At 40.5% G+C, this 20542-nt stretch overlaps 1 protein-coding gene across 2 annotated transcripts in view; it reads left to right on the forward strand.

The window, feature by feature from the left end:
- Positions 1–225: 225 nt before the first annotated feature.
- dmtf1 (cyclin D binding myb-like transcription factor 1) overlaps positions 226–20542 on the forward strand; it is a 30400-nt gene continuing 10083 nt past the window's right edge. For both annotated transcript variants that reach the window (XM_079655035.1, XM_079655034.1), the window contains exons 1-11: positions 226–333; positions 2661–2773; positions 3084–3179; positions 6097–6182; positions 12680–12794; positions 13025–13101; positions 13430–13587; positions 16103–16135; positions 16230–16339; positions 18691–18919; positions 20122–20273. In XM_079655035.1, coding sequence (XP_079511161.1) covers positions 2668–2773; positions 3084–3179; positions 6097–6182; positions 12680–12794; positions 13025–13101; positions 13430–13587; positions 16103–16135; positions 16230–16339; positions 18691–18919; positions 20122–20273 — 1162 coding nt within the window. In that variant the 5' untranslated portion in view covers positions 226–333; positions 2661–2667. The remainder of the gene's footprint in view (positions 334–2660; positions 2774–3083; positions 3180–6096; positions 6183–12679; positions 12795–13024; positions 13102–13429; positions 13588–16102; positions 16136–16229; positions 16340–18690; positions 18920–20121; positions 20274–20542) is intronic.

Here is a 20542-nt window from a genome sequence, read left to right on the forward strand (position 1 = left end):
AGTCAAAGTAAAAAGACGTCAAAAATATAAGTAGTGGAGTAAAGCACTGGTACCAGAAACATTAAGAACAGTAATGAAGTATTTGTACTCCAATACTTCCCACCTCTGATAATAATAATATATTGCACATGTTATATAGCAGCGAGTGTTTTGTATTGATGGTAATGATATATTGCTCATAGTGTTGGTGTGGAAGTTCTCAGTGAAGGGTGAAGAGTTATAGAGTTTAGTTTTACGGATAATCTCCAAACCTGGCAACCCGCTCCTCTCCGTCTTCATCCTGGCACTTCGCTTCATCCTGGTCTCTGCGAGTCCCCGGACCAAAAACAGGAAGTAAGTAACGACTCAAAAGCAAAAAATCCCTTTCTGTTTGGTACTGGGAGCCGGTGGGAGCGCGGAGAGAGAATAAAGCTACAGAAAAAGCAGAATAAATCCCCCAAAACACCGAGAAAACTACAACACGCCACTGCTTCACATTGTGCAGCAACATGGCGCCGGAGAGCCTTTCATTAGAAGCTTGGTGGATGGATGCTAACAGTTAGCATCACAGATAGCACGATACTGTGTCTGTCTTCAAAGCTGAATACATGCATTACATCTAGAATCATTGTGTGCATTAACAATGATTTTAATCACGCAAAGTTCATTGTTCGCTGCGTTAAACCCCCGTGTTTAAAACAGGGATGCATTGAAGCCTACACCAGACTCCATTAAAAAAAGTCACACATTTAACATAGTTTTTGCAGATTTCTTTAAAACACATGTGTTATTTATTAAAAAATGAGGTATTATATTTAAAATACATCCAGCATACAGTTCGGTGTACATACTGTCCAAAAAAAATCACACATTTCTGCTAAAAGTTAGCATCACAGATAGTGTGTGTGTGTGTGTGTGTGTGTGTGTGTGTGTGTGTGTGTGTGTGTGTGTGTGTGTGTGTGTGTGTGTGTGTGTGTGTGTGTGTGTGTGTGTGTGTGTGTGTGTGTGTGTGTGTGTGTGTGGAAAACGTAGATGCATGGGAGCTTACACCGAACTCCCTTTAAAAAGTGACACATTCTACATCAATTTAGCAGATTTCCTAACAAAACATACATTATTTACTTAAACCCTAAATACAGCCTTTTTATAAACAGTCCAGTCTAAAATTCGGCGTACATATTGTCCAAAAATATGACACATTTTTGCTAAATAATGACTGAAATCTACGGTCCTGTTAATGCTGCTGGTTCGCAGTCAGATTCAGCTGGAAAACAGTAGAGGGCGATAGCGAGCACACATATTTATACATATTGTTTAACTGAAATAACTTCTGCTTTATTTGTCACCCGAGTAAACAAATGCTAATTTATAAAAAAGTAAAATGTCACAAATACTGGTGCAGGAGTTTAGTTATTGAGCAGATGTGCAATCAATTAAAATATGAGTTTGGGATGAATTCAATCGAGAGGACAAACAAACAAGTTAACTTCATATTGTTTTTGTTTTTCTGTAATGAAGACCTTTACTATTCTTTTTAAGGGTCCCATATGTACGTTGTTCCCTTGGACTCACATTGAAATACTTTTAATACAGTTTAAAGCTGTTTTCCATTACCTTCTACTAGGCTTAACTCAGAACATAAAATCTTATCGCCACAATAAATAACACATTACATCGAATTACAGCATGTAAATAAAGGCTTTAACAAGGGAATAGGGTGAAGTGTCTCAGGGACACAACGACATGCTGACTGCAGTGGGGTTTGAACCTGTGACCTCCTGATCCCAATGCCAACGCACTAGACCACTACGCCACACGCCTCCCTGTTGTATTCCATGATATAAAGAATATATTGACCCTGAAATGCAGAAGTTCAGATCAGGGTTTCCGTTAGCCTGGCCCGGTAATTACAGTTTTTTAGCTGGTAACATTTATTAAAAACCGGTCAATTAAAAACCTGCCGGTCAAAATGTGCGGTAATAATTAGGGATGCTCCGATCGATCGGCCGCCGGTCATTAACGGCCGATATTCACTCTAAATAGTTTGATCGGTGCTCTCTATAAAGGCCGATCAGGAGAGCTGGATCTGATCGATATGGACATAGACGCGAGTGAAGTGTAACCGGACGAGAGAGAGGGATCAGATCAGCTGCTGCATAATCACCTGAAGCCCCGCCCACTGTTTGCCCACGGGCTGTCAGAGAGATAGAGAGAGAGAGAGAGAATCCGTTTCCCCCGTGTTATTATCCAAAGTTAATGTGAACTTTTGAATAATGTACTTCATCTACTAGAAGTAGTTTCTTTGAATGTAATAATTATGTTGTTTTTTGTTTGTGGAATCATTTATTGAACTTTTCGATCTGTTACGAACATCAGCATATCCGGTCATAGTCCGGTAATTACCTGCTAACGGAAACTCTGCGACACAATTCTTCTTATTATTATTGAAACATGACCGGTAAGTTTCAAATTTGTCCGGTAAAATAAATTATTTCCGGACACTTGGCCGGCAAGAAAACATCCTAACGGAAACCCTGGTTCAGGTATATTTAAAATATTTGTCTTTTGCGACTTCTGCTTTTTTTAACGTCACATTAAAAACCTGAACTACGGTAGCCTCGAGCTTCCCTTCCTGTTATCATGACTCTGTGTTTTATATATTTCATGTTCCTTCCTCTCAGGTGTAGGATGAGCTCAGCAGCCGAGGAAGAGGAGGAGGAAGCTGCAGCGATAGAAACCGCCAAGTCAGTCACACTCAGCCAGGACAGAGACACCCTGCACTGTCCTCACGATGGTGGGCACACACACACACACACACACACACACACACACACACTCACACACACACACACACACACACACACACACACACACACACACACACACACACACACACACACACACACACACACACACACGTACACTCTGTACGTTGTAATTCACAATTGTTGATAGTACAGAAGATTTAATGTGTGTGTGTGTGTGTGTGTGTGTGTGTGTGTGTGTGTGTGTGTGTGTGTGTGTGTGTGTGTGTGTGTGTGTGTGTGTGTGTGTGTGTGTGTGTGTGTGTGTGTGTGTGTGTGTGTGTGTGTGTGTGTGTTTAGACGAGGACTCGGAGCCCCTTCAGAAGAAGATGTGTCTCTCTTCAGAAGAACAGGACGACTTGGACGCTGCTGAATTCTCAGTGGTCACTTTACCCAGTGAGAAAAACACTTTATACATTATCTCACAAACACAGTGTGTAAGATGTTCATTTAAAGAGGCCTTATTCCCTCTCCTGTAGTGTGTTCTCTAGGTTTGTGTCAGTGGTCTGAAAAAGGGCTGAAATCCAAAGTTCCGGAACATAGTGACATCATTTGACGCTCCTATTGGCTAGCGCTCCAACACATTGTACGTGATAGGCTAAGGGGCCTAACCCCTAACCCTAACCCTAACCTAAGCTAATCTCTAAATTGTTGACCAATCATAACAGAGCCGGCCAGCTAACCAATCAGAGCAAACTGGGCTCTGGTTTCAGACAGAGGGGGAATAATGGTGCTGCAGCACAGAGAACAATAAAGAGCTTTTTGAACATTAAAGCATGAAGACATGTCCCAGTAGAGACACTACATACTGATATACACCTGAACATCAGCAGGAGAGGACTCTTTAAAGTAGAGACACTACATACTGATATACACCTGAACATCAGCAGGAGAGGACTCTTTAAAGTAGAGACACTACATACTGATATACACCTGAACATCAGCAGGAGAGGAATCTTTAAAGTAGAGACACTACATACTGATATACACCTGAACATCAGCAGGAGAGGACTCTTTAAAGTAGAGACACTACATACTGATATACACCTGAACATCAGCAGGAGAGGACTCTTTAAAGTAGAGACACTACATACTGATACACCTGAACATCAGCAGGAGAGAACTCTTTAAAGTAGGGATGCACCGAATATTCGGCCGCCGAAAATTATCGACCGAAAATGGTTAAAAAGGCCCTTTCGGCTTTCGGCCGAAAGGGTTCTAGCACCGAAAAAATATCACCGAATGTCAGAGAACAGGGTTACGTTGGTAAGCTAAAGTGTTGTTGTGATGACGTAATCAAAACGCGGCGACAACAAGCACGGCGCGCGACCATGCTCGCGGCTGGCTCACAGCCAACATGTCTGCCGCTTGGAGATATTTAAAAATATCAGAGAAAGAGGCGCGGATTGCGATTTGTAAAACGTGTTCAGCTGACATTTCTCGAGGGGGTGTAACTGCAAAGACTTTCACCACTTCGGGATTACTCCACCACTTGAAATCAAAACACCCGGACAAATATGCGGAGTAAGATCAAATCACAAGCACTGACAGCGAGAGACTGTTCAGCGCTGCCTCTCATGTGCTTGATGAGAAGAGGAACAGACTTATGGCTGATAAAGCAGAGAAGCTACTGTTCATTAAAAAGAACCTCCCACTTTTCCTTAATAAGTAGACAAGGCTGGCTTATCATAAGCTTATCTAGTTCTACATGTCTACTCTATACCCACTTTCCTGAACCATTTTCATTGTGAGTTATAATTCACCATCTCAGGTTATCATTAGGGGGAAATGACAGCAGCACAGTGTTCAATATATTGTACTTTCGGTATCTCAATGATACTATGTTGTTTACATTGCTCATGAGGACAGACCACCTTATTTGCAGATTCTTGAAATTGTAATTTAATTTGTAATTGATTGTGGATTTTGTATCCAGTTTTCACTTTATGTATCTTTATACAATGTTTACTACTTTGCTTATGAGGACAGACAGCCTTATTTACAGATTCTTGAAATTGAATTGTAATTTCATTTGTAAAAAGTTACATTCATGTGGATTTATCCAGTTTGCACATTTGTATGCATGCACTCATAGGTGCATTTGTTGTTGTTGAAGGCCTGGCTGTTACAGTCTTTATTTACACTAGTTTGTTGTAGGCCTCCTGGCCTAGATGTTTATGCAGTTTTAAAGCACCTTGGCTTTGTTCTGAATGCACTCTGTAGTTATCCTACAGAGAAAAGAAAATGCACTTGACTTGGAATGAATGTACTGTATGCATTCAAAAGTGCTGAATAAATGTTTTATGGACCCATAATTGTGATTATTATTTAAGTTAAGTTTTGCCATAATCATTTATTTTTCCATAATCAGGTAGCAGAACAACATTGGTAAAAAATGTATACATTATATATATATATATTTCTATTAATCATTTTCGGCCTTTCGGCATTCGGTTTTCGGCCAACTGTTTCCTATTTTCGGTATCGGTTTCGGCCAAGAATTTCCCATTCGGTGCACCCCTACTTTAAAGTAGAGACACTACATACTGATATACACCTGAACATCAGCAGGAGAGGACTCTTTAAAGTAGAGACACTACATACTGATATACACCTGAACATCAGCAGGAGAGGACTCTTTAAAGTAGAGACACTACATACTGATATACACCTGAACATCAGCAGGAGAGAACTCTTTAAAGTAGAGACACTACATACTGATATACACCTGAACATCAGCAGGAGAGGACTCTTTAAAGTAGAGACACTACATACTGATATACACCTGAACATCAGCAGGAGAGGACTCTTTAAAGTAGAGACACTACATACTGATATACACCTGAACATCAGAAGGAGAGGACTCTTTAAAGTAGAGACACTACATACTGATATACACCTGAACATCAGCAGGAGAGGACTCTTTAAAGTAGAGACACTACATACTGATATACACCTGAACTTCAGCAGGAGAGGACTCTTTAAAGTAGAGACACTACATACTGATATACACCTGAACATCAGAAGGAGAGGACTCTTTAAAGTAGAGACACTACATACTGATATACACCTGAACATCAGCAGGAGAGGACTCTTTAAAGTAGAGACACTACATACTGATATACACCTGAACATCAGCAGGAGAGGACTCTTTAAAGTAGAGACACTACATACTGATATACACCTGAACATCAGCAGGAGAGGACTCTTTAAAGTAGAGACACTACATACTGATATACACCTGAACATCAGCAGGAGAGGACTCTTTAAGTACTGTTTTACCTGGTATCTGTAACATCTTCCTCTTCTTCAGTGTCAGAGAGCGATGAAGGCTTCGAGGTGACGATGACGGCAACAGCAGACGCTGATCTCTCTGATGAAGAAGTCGATCACATTCAGGTGACCAACTTCTTCTACATCCTAAATGAACCAAACCTTTTCAAGTTCATCACTTCACTCTCAACTTAGTGTGTGTGTGTGTTTGTGTGTATGTTTGTGTTTGTGTGTGTTTGTGTGTGTTTGTCTTGCTATTCTTGGTTTGTTCTTGTGTGGACCAACCCCTGACATACAACCTTACTTGTGAGGACATTTATTTTTGTGAGGACCTTTTGGCCAGAAGCATAATGCTTGAAAATTCTAGGTTAAGCTTATTTGGTTTAATTGAACGCTCTGTGTGAATTTCAGAAACTGTCCTCATAGACATAGAAAACTCAGAAAAGTGTGTGAATGTGTGTGTCGGAAACTGTCCTCATAGACATAGACTGTCTTTCTGATTGGCTAATTTCATTCATGTGAGACCATGACAGTAAGGCTGCAGAGTAACAAACTATAAACTAGAGACATGCAGCACATTGCAGGGATGTCCCGATCACCATTTTTTGCTCCCGATCGGATTCCGATCATTTGATTTTGACAATCTGCCGATACCGATTTTTCCCGATCCGATCTTTATGCAATGCATTAAGAGAAAAACAAGGTAACAGATAACGGCTGGTCATCCAACGTAATTCTGTCATTCTTTTGGCCTTTTCACTGTTCTGGGGCAGTTTCTCTTTCCTTTTAAAAGTCTATGAAAGTGTCGGTTGTTTCAGTGCCATTACCTGAGGGGCCGCTGTGTACTCGTCGTGTTGTTGTTGATGTTTGTTTCTCAGGTGGCGTATTAGATTGGTCGTGTTGAACGTAGCTCTGTTCTTTCCACAACGCGGAACCTCCGCCTTGCAAACATTGCATCTGGCTGTTACACTGCCTTCGCTTTCAATTTGATAATACTTCCAAACTCCTGACATTTGCTCTGTCCCGACTCCCGAGTCACCAGCTGAACGTAGCCTCTCGTTAGCTTACTGCTACTATTAGACACTGCGGCCACTCTGTTGCCAGATTTGAGAGAAATAACCAGGTCTATGAAAACAAGCCCAAAAGAAGCAACACATAAATGATGTTGTGTAATTTTAAACCAAAACTAAGGCCTCAGGATGACTTTAAGACGTGAACATGGTCATTTTTGTTTTTTAACAATAAATAAAATAATACAAATATTTTATATATAAAAAAAAAAATCCCGATCCCCGATTTTTTTCTCCCGATTCCGATCCTTTGAAAATTACGTGATCGGCTCCGATCCCCGATCACGTGATCGGATCGGGACATCTCTAATAAAAATGACTAATACTAAAAACACTGATATAATTGCTTACATAGTTGGAATATAACTAAGTACATTTAAAAAAAAAAAATTCTATATTAGTTTAAATTTAAATAAAATGATGTAAATTCTAAACAATTGATTGGAGTAAGTAATTTGCTGAAATAACTTAAAATGCTCTAGTTGCAGTCCTATACAAAAGAGTTCAAATGAGCTCTGCCTCATTACCATTTTTTTGGAACCTGGACACTGATTGCTCCCAATATAACAATATTAGAGTTTTTGAATAGAGAGGCGAAGTCCCTCCCCTTCTGGGGGAGCTCCATGGGACCTTATTTCGGAAAAATTATGTATTGAAGTCAATGGAGAGAGAAAGATTATCTTTCGATCCCGTTTGAATTGTGCCACGAATTACACATATGATGTTTGTCAATTTAAAAGATAATTTGGCAAGTCAAAAAAATGTAAATGTGTCGTAAAGCTGTGAAGTAACACATTTGTTTGTGTGAAACGCTCAATGAACTACATCTCCGGTCTCGCAGACCCTCACAACAACACATGTCACCAAGATGGCCGTCACTATTGTCTTGCCAAAAAAGGGATTGACTACCCTCACTATCAACACAATGAAACACGTCCTGAAGAATGTCATGCGAAGCTGCCTGCCTTCCTTTGATTCTCCCTGAACTGCCTGATCTTTTTAATGTTCAATGTCAACCATTTGTGCAGATACACTGAACAAAAATATAAATGCAACACTTTTGTTTTTGCTCCCATTTTTCATGAGATGAACTCAAAGATCTAAAACATTTTCTATATACACAAAATAACCATTTCTCTCAAATATTGTTCACAAATCTGAAAAAATCTGTGATAGTGAGCACTTCTCCTTTGCCGAGATAATCCATCCCACCTCACAGGTGTGGCATATCAAGATGCTGATTAGACAGCATGATTATTGCACAGGTGTGCCTTAGGCTGGCCACAATAAAAGGCCACTCTGAAACGAGCAGTTTTGCTTTATTGGGGGGGTCTGGGGGGGTCCGAAAACCCAAGGGTTAAACCCTAACCCTATCATGTCACCCATCTCCTTGGCATAGAGTTGATCAGGTTGTTGATTGTAGCCTGTGGAATGTTGGTCCACTCCTAACCCCAATGGCTGTGCCAAGTTGCTGGATATTGGCAGGAACTGGAACACGCTGTCGTATACACCGATCCAGAGCATCCCAAACATGCTCAATGGGTGACATGTTAGGGTTAGGGTTAAAACTGACTGGTTTTCGGACCCCCCCAGACCCCCCCAATAAAGCAAAGCTGCACGTTTCAGAGTGGCCTTTTATTGTGGCCAGCCTAAGGCACACCTGTGCAATAATCATGCTGTCTAATCAGCATCTTGATATGCCACACCTGTGAGGTGGGATGGATTATCTCAGCAAAGGAGAAGTGCTCACTATCACAGGTTTTTTCAGATTTGTGAACAATATTTGAGAGAAATGGTTATTTTGTGTATATAGAAAATGTTTTAGATCTTTGAGTTCATCTCATGAAAAATGGGAGCAAAAACAAAAGTGTTGCATTTATATTTTTGTTCAGTGTAGCATGAAGTAGAAAAGATTGCCGATGCTAATGTAGTGTTAGCGTTAGCATGTCTCCACCGGGGGCATCCGGGCTTAAACAGTGTATTATAGAATGATCACACCGGTGTGACAATACTCTTCAAAGGGTTCACAAAATATGACTACTACTCTTACTGTTTAACATTTTGGGTTACTTAATGTTACTTCATGTTAAGGCTAATAAAAATGACAAGGCTAAGGCTGTAATGCTAACTAACGTGCTTGGTACTAGCTAGGTAGCTAACTTGATCCAGCCACTCCTGGTCTTTTCATCAGACGGGAAGCCAATGGGCTTCCGGTTGGTGCGCCTCCGTGTACACACGTATGTGGAAACGAGGCGTAACAGTCTTAAACAGCGGCACAAGCCGTTAGTCCGTTGTTATTTAACACTGGCTATCAGCTGTTATCAATCCTTAGGCTAAACATGTTGTGATATCAAGCAAAAACCCAAGTTAGATCAAAGTGAAAAATACGCCGGTATAAAACAGTAGATGCAACAGTGTTATTGATTAGAGAGACCTACTGTGGTGGCTATCTTTATCCAGAAACCCTTTTCGGCACTATGTTTCCAAATCCTACATTTAAACTGAACAATAATATGAATTTATTGGGAATATGGATCCGGGGACGTTGCTTGTTTGACAGTCAGAGAGTGAATTATTACTTCCAGTGGCTGCTCCCGTGAGTAAACGGTACGCTAAAACGCTGCTGTGACACGAGCGGCGTACCACTGCCATTTTCGGCCAATGCTGCTAAAACTGTGGCTAAAAGTTTACTACGTCACTCTGGATAACAGTGATAAGCCATAAACTTTGTGTATAAAAGTGCATAGGTGGTTCTTCAATTCAATTTGGCTTCGTAAGTATAGGAGCAACATTAAGTACGGTTCCGTCAGCTCCTAGTAGGCTGCCATTGTTGATGATATGTACAATATACGTAGCGGCTTAAACGGTGACGTCATGACGTAGCTCCTACAGGGCTCTTGTCAGTGGAAAAGCAAACAGGTTCAAAGTTACGAACCAATTGCGAACCATTCTAGCACCAGCACGGAGCTAGAACCAATGTTAATTTTGGCAGCTGGTTTTTGGTGTGAAAGGGGCAGATGTTCCTCTGAGACTTTTCTTATTTTGGATTTATCCCTGTTTACACACTGAGAATAGGATTAGGAACATTATTTAAACTTGCAAAACTGCTGGAGTCCCTCACGTTGGAGTCATTATTTCAAGATTAAACATCGTTTTAAAATGTCTAAATACTGTCAAGATTTTCATGAAGAGCGACTTCCTCCTCGTGTGGCATTTTTGAATTATTTCAAGTTTTACAACGGACCATGTAGATCTTAGTATTGTACTCTCGTATTGACGTTGAACGCATCATTGGAACACTCTACTGCCGGAACAGGCGGATGCAGCAGCGACAGGACGAGATGTAAAACGGGAGAGAACCGGAGATCATTAACCAATTGTATTGAAGGTAAGGCAATGTTCATGTTTTAAGCTAGTCTAAAGAAAAGTGTTTGGTATATTAATCAATTGAATTACGTTGTTTAGCTAACTTTACATTCAATGACTATGCTAGTTGCTAAGCTAACCTCTGAAACACAGGGCTTATCTCGAGGTAAAGTGTTCGTCCATCTCTCAGTAAGTTAAAGCAGACTTGAGTAGGTTACAAAGTTACCAACAGTTAATGTTATAATTTAATATACAGTATGTTATATATATATATATTTTATATTTCTCTTCCTGTTCTTCTCTCAAAGGCCCTCTAATGCAAAGCGGTCCAACAGGAGGGCTGAACTAATGGAGCATTCAGAAGGTATGAACATCACTTCAGTTTATTGCTGGGACACTTTGATATCTGTTAGCATGATGAATCAAAGCTAATGCTAAGGTGATTTCTTCTCTCCTTGTAGAAGAAGTCGACCTTCTGACCTCCACCAAGAGACGCTCGCAGCAGCCAAAGAGTGCTGAGACAGCAGGTACATTTCATGTACTCACAACAGGATTAAATTCAATATCCATAATATCAATAGACACAAGAGAAACACATTTAAGAAGTCAAGATGTCTATTTCTGCTTGACCTGCCCTTTAGCAAGGCCCTAACTTATATTTAAGCTTTGTTTAAATGTGTATTTTGATGCTTACAGAGGACAGAGATAACGGTTGTTAGAGAAGCTGCCACCAAGCACATACACTCAAAAGCACAATCAGCCATAAATAATATAAATACATTTGCTGGACTGAATAATTGTTCCAACAGTGAGGACGACCTCTTTTACATTTGTGATTTCTGTTTCAGGTGTAAAAGGATGTCGCAGGCCTCTGATGAAAAAGCAGCAGTCTGGCGCCACCTCGGAAGAGAGGAGTGGGAGGAGAGGAGCTGAACCATGGAGATTCCACAGTGGAAAAAGGATGCAGTCCCTTGACCACACATTTGGTCACAGCCCTGTGTAATTAATCCGCCCTGTGTTTAGTCAAATTGGCCTTCTTTGCCAAGGTGAATGGGGTCCTTGTTGTAGCTGGAGAGTAGGTTCAAACCCCACTGCAGTCAGCATGTCGTTGTGTCCCTGAGACACTTCACCTCTAATTGCTCCTGTGGGGATTGTCCACAGTATTGAGTATGTAAGTCGCTCTGGATAAAAGCGTCTAACAAGTAACATGTAAAAAATAAAAATAAATAATTGTCTCCAAATCGCCGTGGCCAGGGATGCTCACCCTGCCGGATGATGTGCACTGGGTCACGCAAGCAGTCGAACACGGTGCATCCCTCTGCTTTACATTGGACGTGTTCCCCCCCTTACACGCAATTGTTTTCAAACATTTGCTGCATGTCGCGCTGTTTGAATCTTTTAGACTGAATTAGAGCCACACTTTAGACCGTTTAGCTTTCGGCATTTTCACCGTGTTTGTAGATACGGGCTAACGGTACCCTAGCTGCAGCTATCAGAGCGAGTGTAATGTTGTGAATTGGCGATGGCACGCAGGTGACGTGTGGCGGTGATGCTTCTGTTGTGTGTAACCCGACACCTCAGGCACAGAAATATCCGTTGCCATTCGGTTCGGTTAGTACCGGTCGTATATGGCACCGGGTTTCGGTACCCAACCCTTAAGTTACATAACCCTGAGTAAGTGAAAATATCTACATATAAATATTTGTTGTCTTTGAGTCTGTGAAATTACAAATATTCAAGGTTCAATGATACAAATATTTCCTTTTAAATATTATAATTTGTATTTAATACAATTGTGCCATTTAATTGTTTTTATGATGCTTAGTTTTGGCTGCAAAAGGCTGGACTTGTATTGCCTGTTTTGAAACATACACACACTTCCGGCTAGCAACAGCCTAGCAACAGCCTAGCAACAGCCTAGCAACAGCGGAAAAACAACTATTTTCCCAAAAAAAATTAAAACATTGGATTTACTTCTAATCTGAAGTGATATTCTTACTCTCTTCCCCCTTCTAGTGGTACTTTAGTTGTTTGCACCATTCCAGCTTCAGTGGAAGTGGTGGTCCACACAAACCCTGTAGAAACACGTGGTCCTCACACAGGCTTAGAAACATGTATATGTGTGTGTTGGTGTGTGTGTGTGTGTGTGTGTGTGTGTGTGTCTGTGTGTCTGTGGTGTGTGTGTAGATTCTGCAGGAGGAGGAAGAGGACTGCCCTTGTCCTGATCAGAAGTCTGAAGTGTCTCCTGTCAGCCAAGCCTGGTTCACTACCAAGGAAGACAAAGACACACTGACTAACAAAGGTAACACACACACACACACGCACGCACGCACTCACGCACGCACGCACGCACGCACACACACACACACATCAAACACAGTAGCTAGTTTAATAGTAATTTCTTATTTGGTAGATTGATTAAACTGTATTCTTAATTTAAACAAGAATTGGGTCATGCATAATAAAGTTATTCCTTTATAACGAGTAAATAAATCCTTGTTAAGTCTTTATTTTAATATTTCCTGTCTTCAGGTCACAAGTGGAAGCAGGGCATGTGGGCGAAAGAGGAGATCGACATCCTGATGAACAACATCGATCGATACGTGAAGGTACGGTTTAACACTTTCTGAATCTGAATTTCCCACGTTGTAAATATTATACTATTTTTTATTATATATGTTGCATTGTTAGAGGAGCTCAGGTCAGAAGCATGTCATTACCATTTCTACTCTGTAGCTTCTGTGCATGACAATAAAACCTGTGTGTGTGTGTGTGTGTGTGTGTGTGTGTGTGTGTGTGTGTGTGTGTGTGTGTGTGTGTGTGTGTGTGTGTGTGTGTGTGTGTGTGTGTGTGTGTGTGTGTGTGTGTGTGTGTGTGTGTGTGTGTGTGTGTGTGTGTGTGTGTGTGTGTGTGTGTGTGTGTGTGTGTGTGTTTCAGGCGCGAGGCATCGAGGATCCTGCAGAGATAATCTTCGAGATGTCCAAAGAGGAGAGGAAGGACTTTTATCGCTCCGTGGCGCTCGGGTTAAACCGGCCGCTGTTCGCCATTTACAGACGAGTTCTCCGCATGTACGACAACCGGAACCACGTCGGGAAGTGAGTTTGATTATTAAATCTTCTTCGTGCAAAGTGTTGGCATTAAGGGAAATCTTTTAAAAGTTTTGAAAAAAAAATATTTTGACTTTTGGTTTGTTATCCTTTTTTAGGGAATAGTCTTTTATATTAGAATTTTTACTTTTCTTTTTCAAATGTCTTCAATTTGTATTCTTCTTATTTTTCTCATAAATATACAGTTTTTCCTTCTTATTTGTATTTATTAATAAATGTGGCATCGCTACGGAACACAGTGACATCACTAAGGAACACAGTGACATCTCTACGGAACACAGTGACATCACTAAGCAACACAGTGACATCTCTATGGTACAAAGTGACATCACTACGGAACACAGTGACATCTCTACGGAATACAGTGACATCACTAGGGATGGGTATCGTTAAGGTTTTAACGGTACTACTACTTTTATCGATACCGCTTATCGATCCGGTCTTTTAACGGTACTTTTATCGGTTCTTTTGGAGAAAAAAATAAGGTAAACTAACTAACTCACAAATTGTGAACAAAACTAACATTGCTTTTTATTTAAATTAAATAAATAATATTTCACATCAAAAGAAACAACAATGTTTTAACAAATCGTATTAAACAATGTGATGACAGAACTGTAAACAGAATAGCTGAAACTTTAACAAAATAAATAACTCTTACCTCTAATAATTAACCCATGTTTGAATAATTGAGTTAACTCTGTGTGTTGCTGCTAGCGTACATAACACCTGACGTGGAAACGTTACTCGTGGATGGGGCTACAGAGCTACTAGAAAGACAGTCCAACCCGGTGCATTCCTCCGTCTGAATGTTACCTCATTCACACCAACAGTATTTCAGGGCCGGTTCGGAGCTGGAGCTTGAAAAGCACCGGGTTTTCCTGTTCACACCGCAGCGGAGCAGCCTCTTAGCTCCGGACTCCGGTTCATTTCGAGCACCAAAAAATTGTCCGGCCAGATCAAAAGCACCGCATACGTCACGCTTACGTCGAGGCGGGGGCGGGGGCAGGGGCAGGGGCAGGGGCAGGATCAACTCCTGAACAACAACAAAAAGCCGGCGTTTTATCCAGTTTGTACACAACGATGGAGAAACTTAACAAGCAGCAGTGGTCCACTGAAGAGACCAGCTACCTGCTGGGAATCTGGTCTTCAGAAGAGGTACAGAGGAAGCTGGAGCACAATCGGCCATTGTTGTTGTTGTCGTTGTCAGCTGTGAGGGGTTTCCGCACGGTTTGGCTTTATGAAGCAGGCACGCAAACGGTTACGTCATGACGCAAACGATGACGCAATGACGCAGCACCAGTCGGACTCTGGGCGGTGTGAAAAGAGCCGGAGCTAAACCGAAGAACCGGTTCTGAACCTGAAAAGCTCTAGCACGGATTTTGAACCGGAGTTGCGTTGGTGTGAATGAGGTATGTGGTGCACTTTTGCTAAATGTTTCGACAAATTGCTCGTGTTACCGCCCTTACATGCTAAACTCTTATAGCACTTTTGGTAACAAGCATTGTCCACATCAAGACGGTTAAAGTTTAACCACACCTCGGAGCGCGTTCTCTCCGCCATCTCCTCCGTCCGTGTGTGTGCTACTGCATGTAGCAGCTGCGTGTGTGTAAACCCCTTTAATACCGGGGCTTGGCACCCATCCCATGACATATCTACGGAACACAGTGACATCACTACGGAACACAGTGTCATCGCTAAGGAACACAGTGACATCTCTACGGTACACAGTGTCATTGCTAAGGAACACAATGACATCTCTACAGTACACAGTGTCATCGCTAAGGAACACAATGACATCACGAACACAGTGACGTCACTACGGAACACAGTGTCATCGCTAAGGAACACAGTGAAATCTCTACAGTACACAGTGTCATCGCTAAGGAACACAATGACATCACGAACACAGTGACGTCACTACGGAACACAGTGTCATCGCTAAGGAACACAGTGAAATCTCTACAGTACACAGTGTCATCGCTAAGGAACACAATGACATCACGAACACAGTGACATCACTACGGAACACAGTGTCATCGCTAAGGAACACAGTGACATCACTACGAACACAGTGTCATCGCTAAGGAACACAGTGACATCTCTACAGTACACAGTGTCATCGCTAAGGAACACAATGACATCACGAACACAGTGACATCACTACGGAACACAGTGACATCACTACGGAACACAGTGACATCGCACATTTATATGCAGCATATTGAGGCTCTGTCGATAATTTTGCTGAATACATTTTTTTTTTGTCTTTTTATTATTATTTTTCCTCCCAAATATATTATTTATTTTTTCTCAAACACTGTTTTGTGCTAAATTGGCTTTTTATTCTTATTTTTGTCAACGCATAACATAAATAATAAAAAATAAAAAAGTATAATTATTCTTCTTCTAAAAAACAAGTTGGTTATTCTGGTCTGAAAATGCCTAAAACTGAACAATAACTCCTGCTGAATATTAAACCGTTTGAGTTTCTCTCCCTAAGGTATACTCCCGATGAGATCGAGAAGCTCAGAGTGTGAGTGAACCCTCTGCATCTCGTATTTTAACATAAAAACATTCATATATTGTCAAACGTTACCTGAGTCTCTGTTTCTGTTTCCTGTGTTCAGGCTGAGGGAAAAACACGGGAACGACTGGGCGACGATCGGCTCGGCTCTCGGTCGCAGCGCCTCGTCCGTTAAAGACCGCTGCCGCCTGATGAAGGACACCTGCAACACAGGTAATCAATCAATCAACTTTTTTAACAGGTAGAAGAAGACATACTCTTTAAATCCCTCACAGGGACATTTCTTTACGCAAGTCGAGACTTTACAAGCATTAACTTCAATATTCTCTGAGGTTATAAAGTAATACATTACAAGCTTGGGTTAACTCAGTGGTTCTCAAACTTTTTCTGTCAGGCCCCCCCTTTGGAGAAAAAAAAAAGTCGGGACCCCCCCCAACACAAATAGTCAGGCTCAGTGGCGGTGCCAGTAAAGTCTTATTTTTATAGGTGGTGTGTGGACCTCAGGGGGCATGCTCCCCTGGGAAGATTTTTAAATATTGAAGTTCAAAGCATCAATCTGGTGCACTTTGAGAGCAACATGAAGAGATCTATGGATACATCTCTCAACAGCCATATGAAACAGAATTGTAAACAGGTTTACTTTTTCTTTATGGATATTTTACTAATCACTCCCCTTTTAAACTGTATTCTTTTTTTAATGTCATATAGTATTTCATACCTGTTTTTAATTTATTCTCTTATTTTTTTTATAACTATAATGATCATATAAACGTGTGCCTCGGAAATAATTGTTTACATTAATGGTGACCAAAACGTTTGAGACCCACTGAGAGAACACTGAGAGAGTCCTTTAGCTCAGGGGTTCCCAACCTTTATTGTGCCAAGGACCGGCAGATACATTAAAAAAAAATGTTCGGACCGGTTGTCAATTTTAACTGATTTGAATATTTACTCACCAGCAGGTGGCAACAGACGCTAATTGTATTTAACAGCCTGAAGAAATACCAATATGCATCCAAAACATATTAACAACGTTTAAAACCAGGATACAATTAAAACAAACAATTAGGACCGCTTTACAAATATTAATATAATATAATATAGCCTAATATAGGTGGCAACAGTGGCTAATTGTATGTAACAGCCTGAACAAATAATAGAACAATATGCATCCAAAACATATTAACACAGTTTAAAACCAGGATACAATTAAAACAAATTAGGACCACTGTACACGTATTGATATAACTGAAATGTCAGTGAGACCCCTGGTCTTTGCCAGCAATAATAACGTCATACCGGGGCGTTCGTTCCGGTGCTCTCCGACAGCATTTAGCACTACATCGAGATTAATATTAAACTAATTTATTTTGGGAACACCCACATACATGGAGATGGCCAGATGTGTATAGATTTAATCCTATTATATCCACATTTCAGGAAAAACGTTTTTGTTGTCTTGTTTTCCGCATAATTATGACTTCCAAACTTTATAAATGTTCTGATTCTTTTCTAATAATTGTTTACGTAAATTCACGACTTTGATATTCTGAGACTAAAGAAATACATTTCCAAAAAAAAAACAAGTTCAAAAGTATTTTTTTTTTTTTTTTTGCGAATTTCTTTTCGACACTAGGCGCTTTCACACCGGAGTACTTTTCCCAGGAATAGTTCCGATAGTTCCTGGGATTTTTCTAGAACTTTTTTTTGCGAACCTTTTCACCCCCTTTTCAGTCCCTGCTAGCCTAGGGACTTTCCTGGGGAGAAGAAGGTTCCAATTTCTGATTGGCTGGGCGAATTGCAAACCACCCCCCGTAAAACTCCGAAAAGATTTGTGAAGCCGCCATTTTATTTGCTTGCATTAGCATTATTAGCATTAGCATTAGCCCAGAGCACAAACGGAGAGAGAGTAACTTATGGCAACACAAAAGAAAACATGGGAGCGGTGGAGATGAGGAGGTGTCGGCGATTTACTCGGAAGGCTTCAGTAGAGTCCCAGCAGCTTCTACTGAAGCCAGTCCCCAACTCCGGGGACTTCGGGTTATTCCGGTGTGAACGCGATCTGCTAGATAGTTCAGGAATTAAAGATTTCCGGGGAACTAAGGTCCGGGAACTATTCCTGGGAAAAGTACTTGGTGTGAAAGCACCTATAAAATCTCAGTTTTTTTATTTTATTCTAATTTATTTTTGTTGTGTTTTTGCTTCATAATTATGACTTCCAAACTTTATAAAATATTCAAATAATCTCCTCGTAAGTTCACGACTTTGATATTCTGAGACTATAAAGAAAGTATAAAGAGTGTTTTTTAAATGTAGGAACTTTTTTTTCTTTTCTCCATAGATTTCTTCCTTAAAATATCCGAATTTTATTAAGAAATCTGTTTATTTTTAAATAAATTGAACTGCAATTTTGCTGCATAATTATGACTTCCAAACTTTATAAAATATTCAAATGATCTCCCCCTTACTTTTCTCGTAAATTCACCACTTTGGTTTCCAAAACTGTCCGAACCAAAGCCTCTGCATCTTGTCTTGGTTAAACTTAATTCGTTTTTTTTCCTCAGGTAAATGGACGGAGGAGGAGGAGCGGCGGCTCGCTGAGGTCGTGTACGAGATGTCGGGCGTGAAGCCGGGCTTGGCGGTGACGGGAGGCGTTTCCTGGGCAACGGTGGCCGATCTTGTGCGAACGAGGTCCGAAAAACAGTGTCGGTCGAAGTGGTTAAACTACCTGAACTGGAAACACAGCGGCGGGACGGAGTGGATGAAGGAGGACGACGTCAACCTCATACGCAGGTAACCAGAGCGGTCTTTACTCTACGTGGAGAGGAGATTCTGCTTATCTTTAAAATAAATTAAGTTTTTAAAAAGCCGCTTTGATATGTTGAGAAGCATTTTTCTTTTTTTTATATAAATGTTTTTGGTTTCGTCAGTGTGGGCATGTGCGGGTGGAGGGAGGGAGGGGGGAGTGTAGTGAGTGTACTGTGATATTACAATATATGAAATGGCATCGATTATTGTACACTATAATGAAATAAAAAGACTTGTACAAAAAAATAAAAAGCCGCTTTGATCCGCTGTATCGACACAAAGCTGAAAACAGGCTGTTCTTCTGAGAAGCTTTAAAAACACTGTAAAATACCTGAAACATGTTTAAAATATTGACCAAGAAATATGAGTCTGAATATGTCTACGTGGTGAGTTAATCATAACTGTATGGGAGTCATCAGTTGGGTGCTAGTTACACCAATCATAGACAAATCCACCCCAAAATGTAACGGCTTTAAAATTGTAGAAAAGCAAAAGATATTTGAATAAAATGGGAGAGGGCATTGTTCATCTTTAAAAAGCCTCTTTGATCAGCTGCATCGACACAAAGGTGAGAACAAGCTGCTGTCCTGAGAAACTCTAAAAATACTGTTCAGAGAAACGCGCTTCTCACAGGATAGCAACATAGAATAAAGTCTGAACAATACCTAGAAAAAAATCCTGAAAAATGTATAAACTAATGTCTGAATATGTCTCTAAACGTTCCAAAGAAATATATAAAAATTGTTGGAAAATGTTGAGAAAATACATTGAAAAATTTGGATTTATTTGAAAAATCCCACGAAAGATTTCCGTAAGAACAAGTAAAAATTGTATAAAAAAACTAATATGATGATCTTAAAGAATATGATGCATTGCTGCTGATTTAAACCAGCCATCAAGTATATAAATAGGACTCAAAATGAGTATAACCTTGAACATGGGAGGCGTGTGGTGCAGTGTTCAACAGGTACAGGTTCAAACCCCACTGCATGTCGTCGTGTCAAGTAACATGTGATGTAACATCTACACGTGTAAAATCAGGACAAATACGTTAAAAAATGCCCAAAATAACACCCCAAAAATATATTAAAAAATTGCAAAATTATGTTGAAAATGTAAGAAAAATGCCTTGAAAATGGTATGAAAACCTTTCTATGACAATATGAGTTATAAACTGTGTGTTCCAGGATATTGGAGCTGCAGGTGGAGGAGGAGAACGAGATAAAGTGGGAGGATCTGGCCGGCGGCTGGAGCAGCGTTCGGTCGCCTCAGTGGCTTCGATCCAAGTGGTGGAGCATCAAGAGACAAGTGTCCAACCACAAGGAGATCCCCTTCAACGGTACAACACGCAGCTCAGCAGCACTGACATTTATGTTAGAAATGCACTAGAATAAATATAAGAAATTACACAAAAATGGTGGTAAAATATACATAATTATGAAACAAAAATACATTTCACTGGAATTAAAGCAATTTTTCACTAGAATAAATGTGACTAATGCGTTAAAATGAATGTAAGAATTGCTCTCTAATAACCTGTGTGTGTGTGTGTGTGTGTGTGTGTGTGTGTGTGTGTGTGTGTGTGTGTGTGTGTGTGTGTGTGTGTGT

The sequence above is a fragment of the Notothenia rossii genome, assembly GCF_949606895.1.
Source record: "Notothenia rossii genome assembly, chromosome: 10".
In the NCBI taxonomy this organism is placed as follows: domain Eukaryota; kingdom Metazoa; phylum Chordata; class Actinopteri; order Perciformes; family Nototheniidae; genus Notothenia; species Notothenia rossii.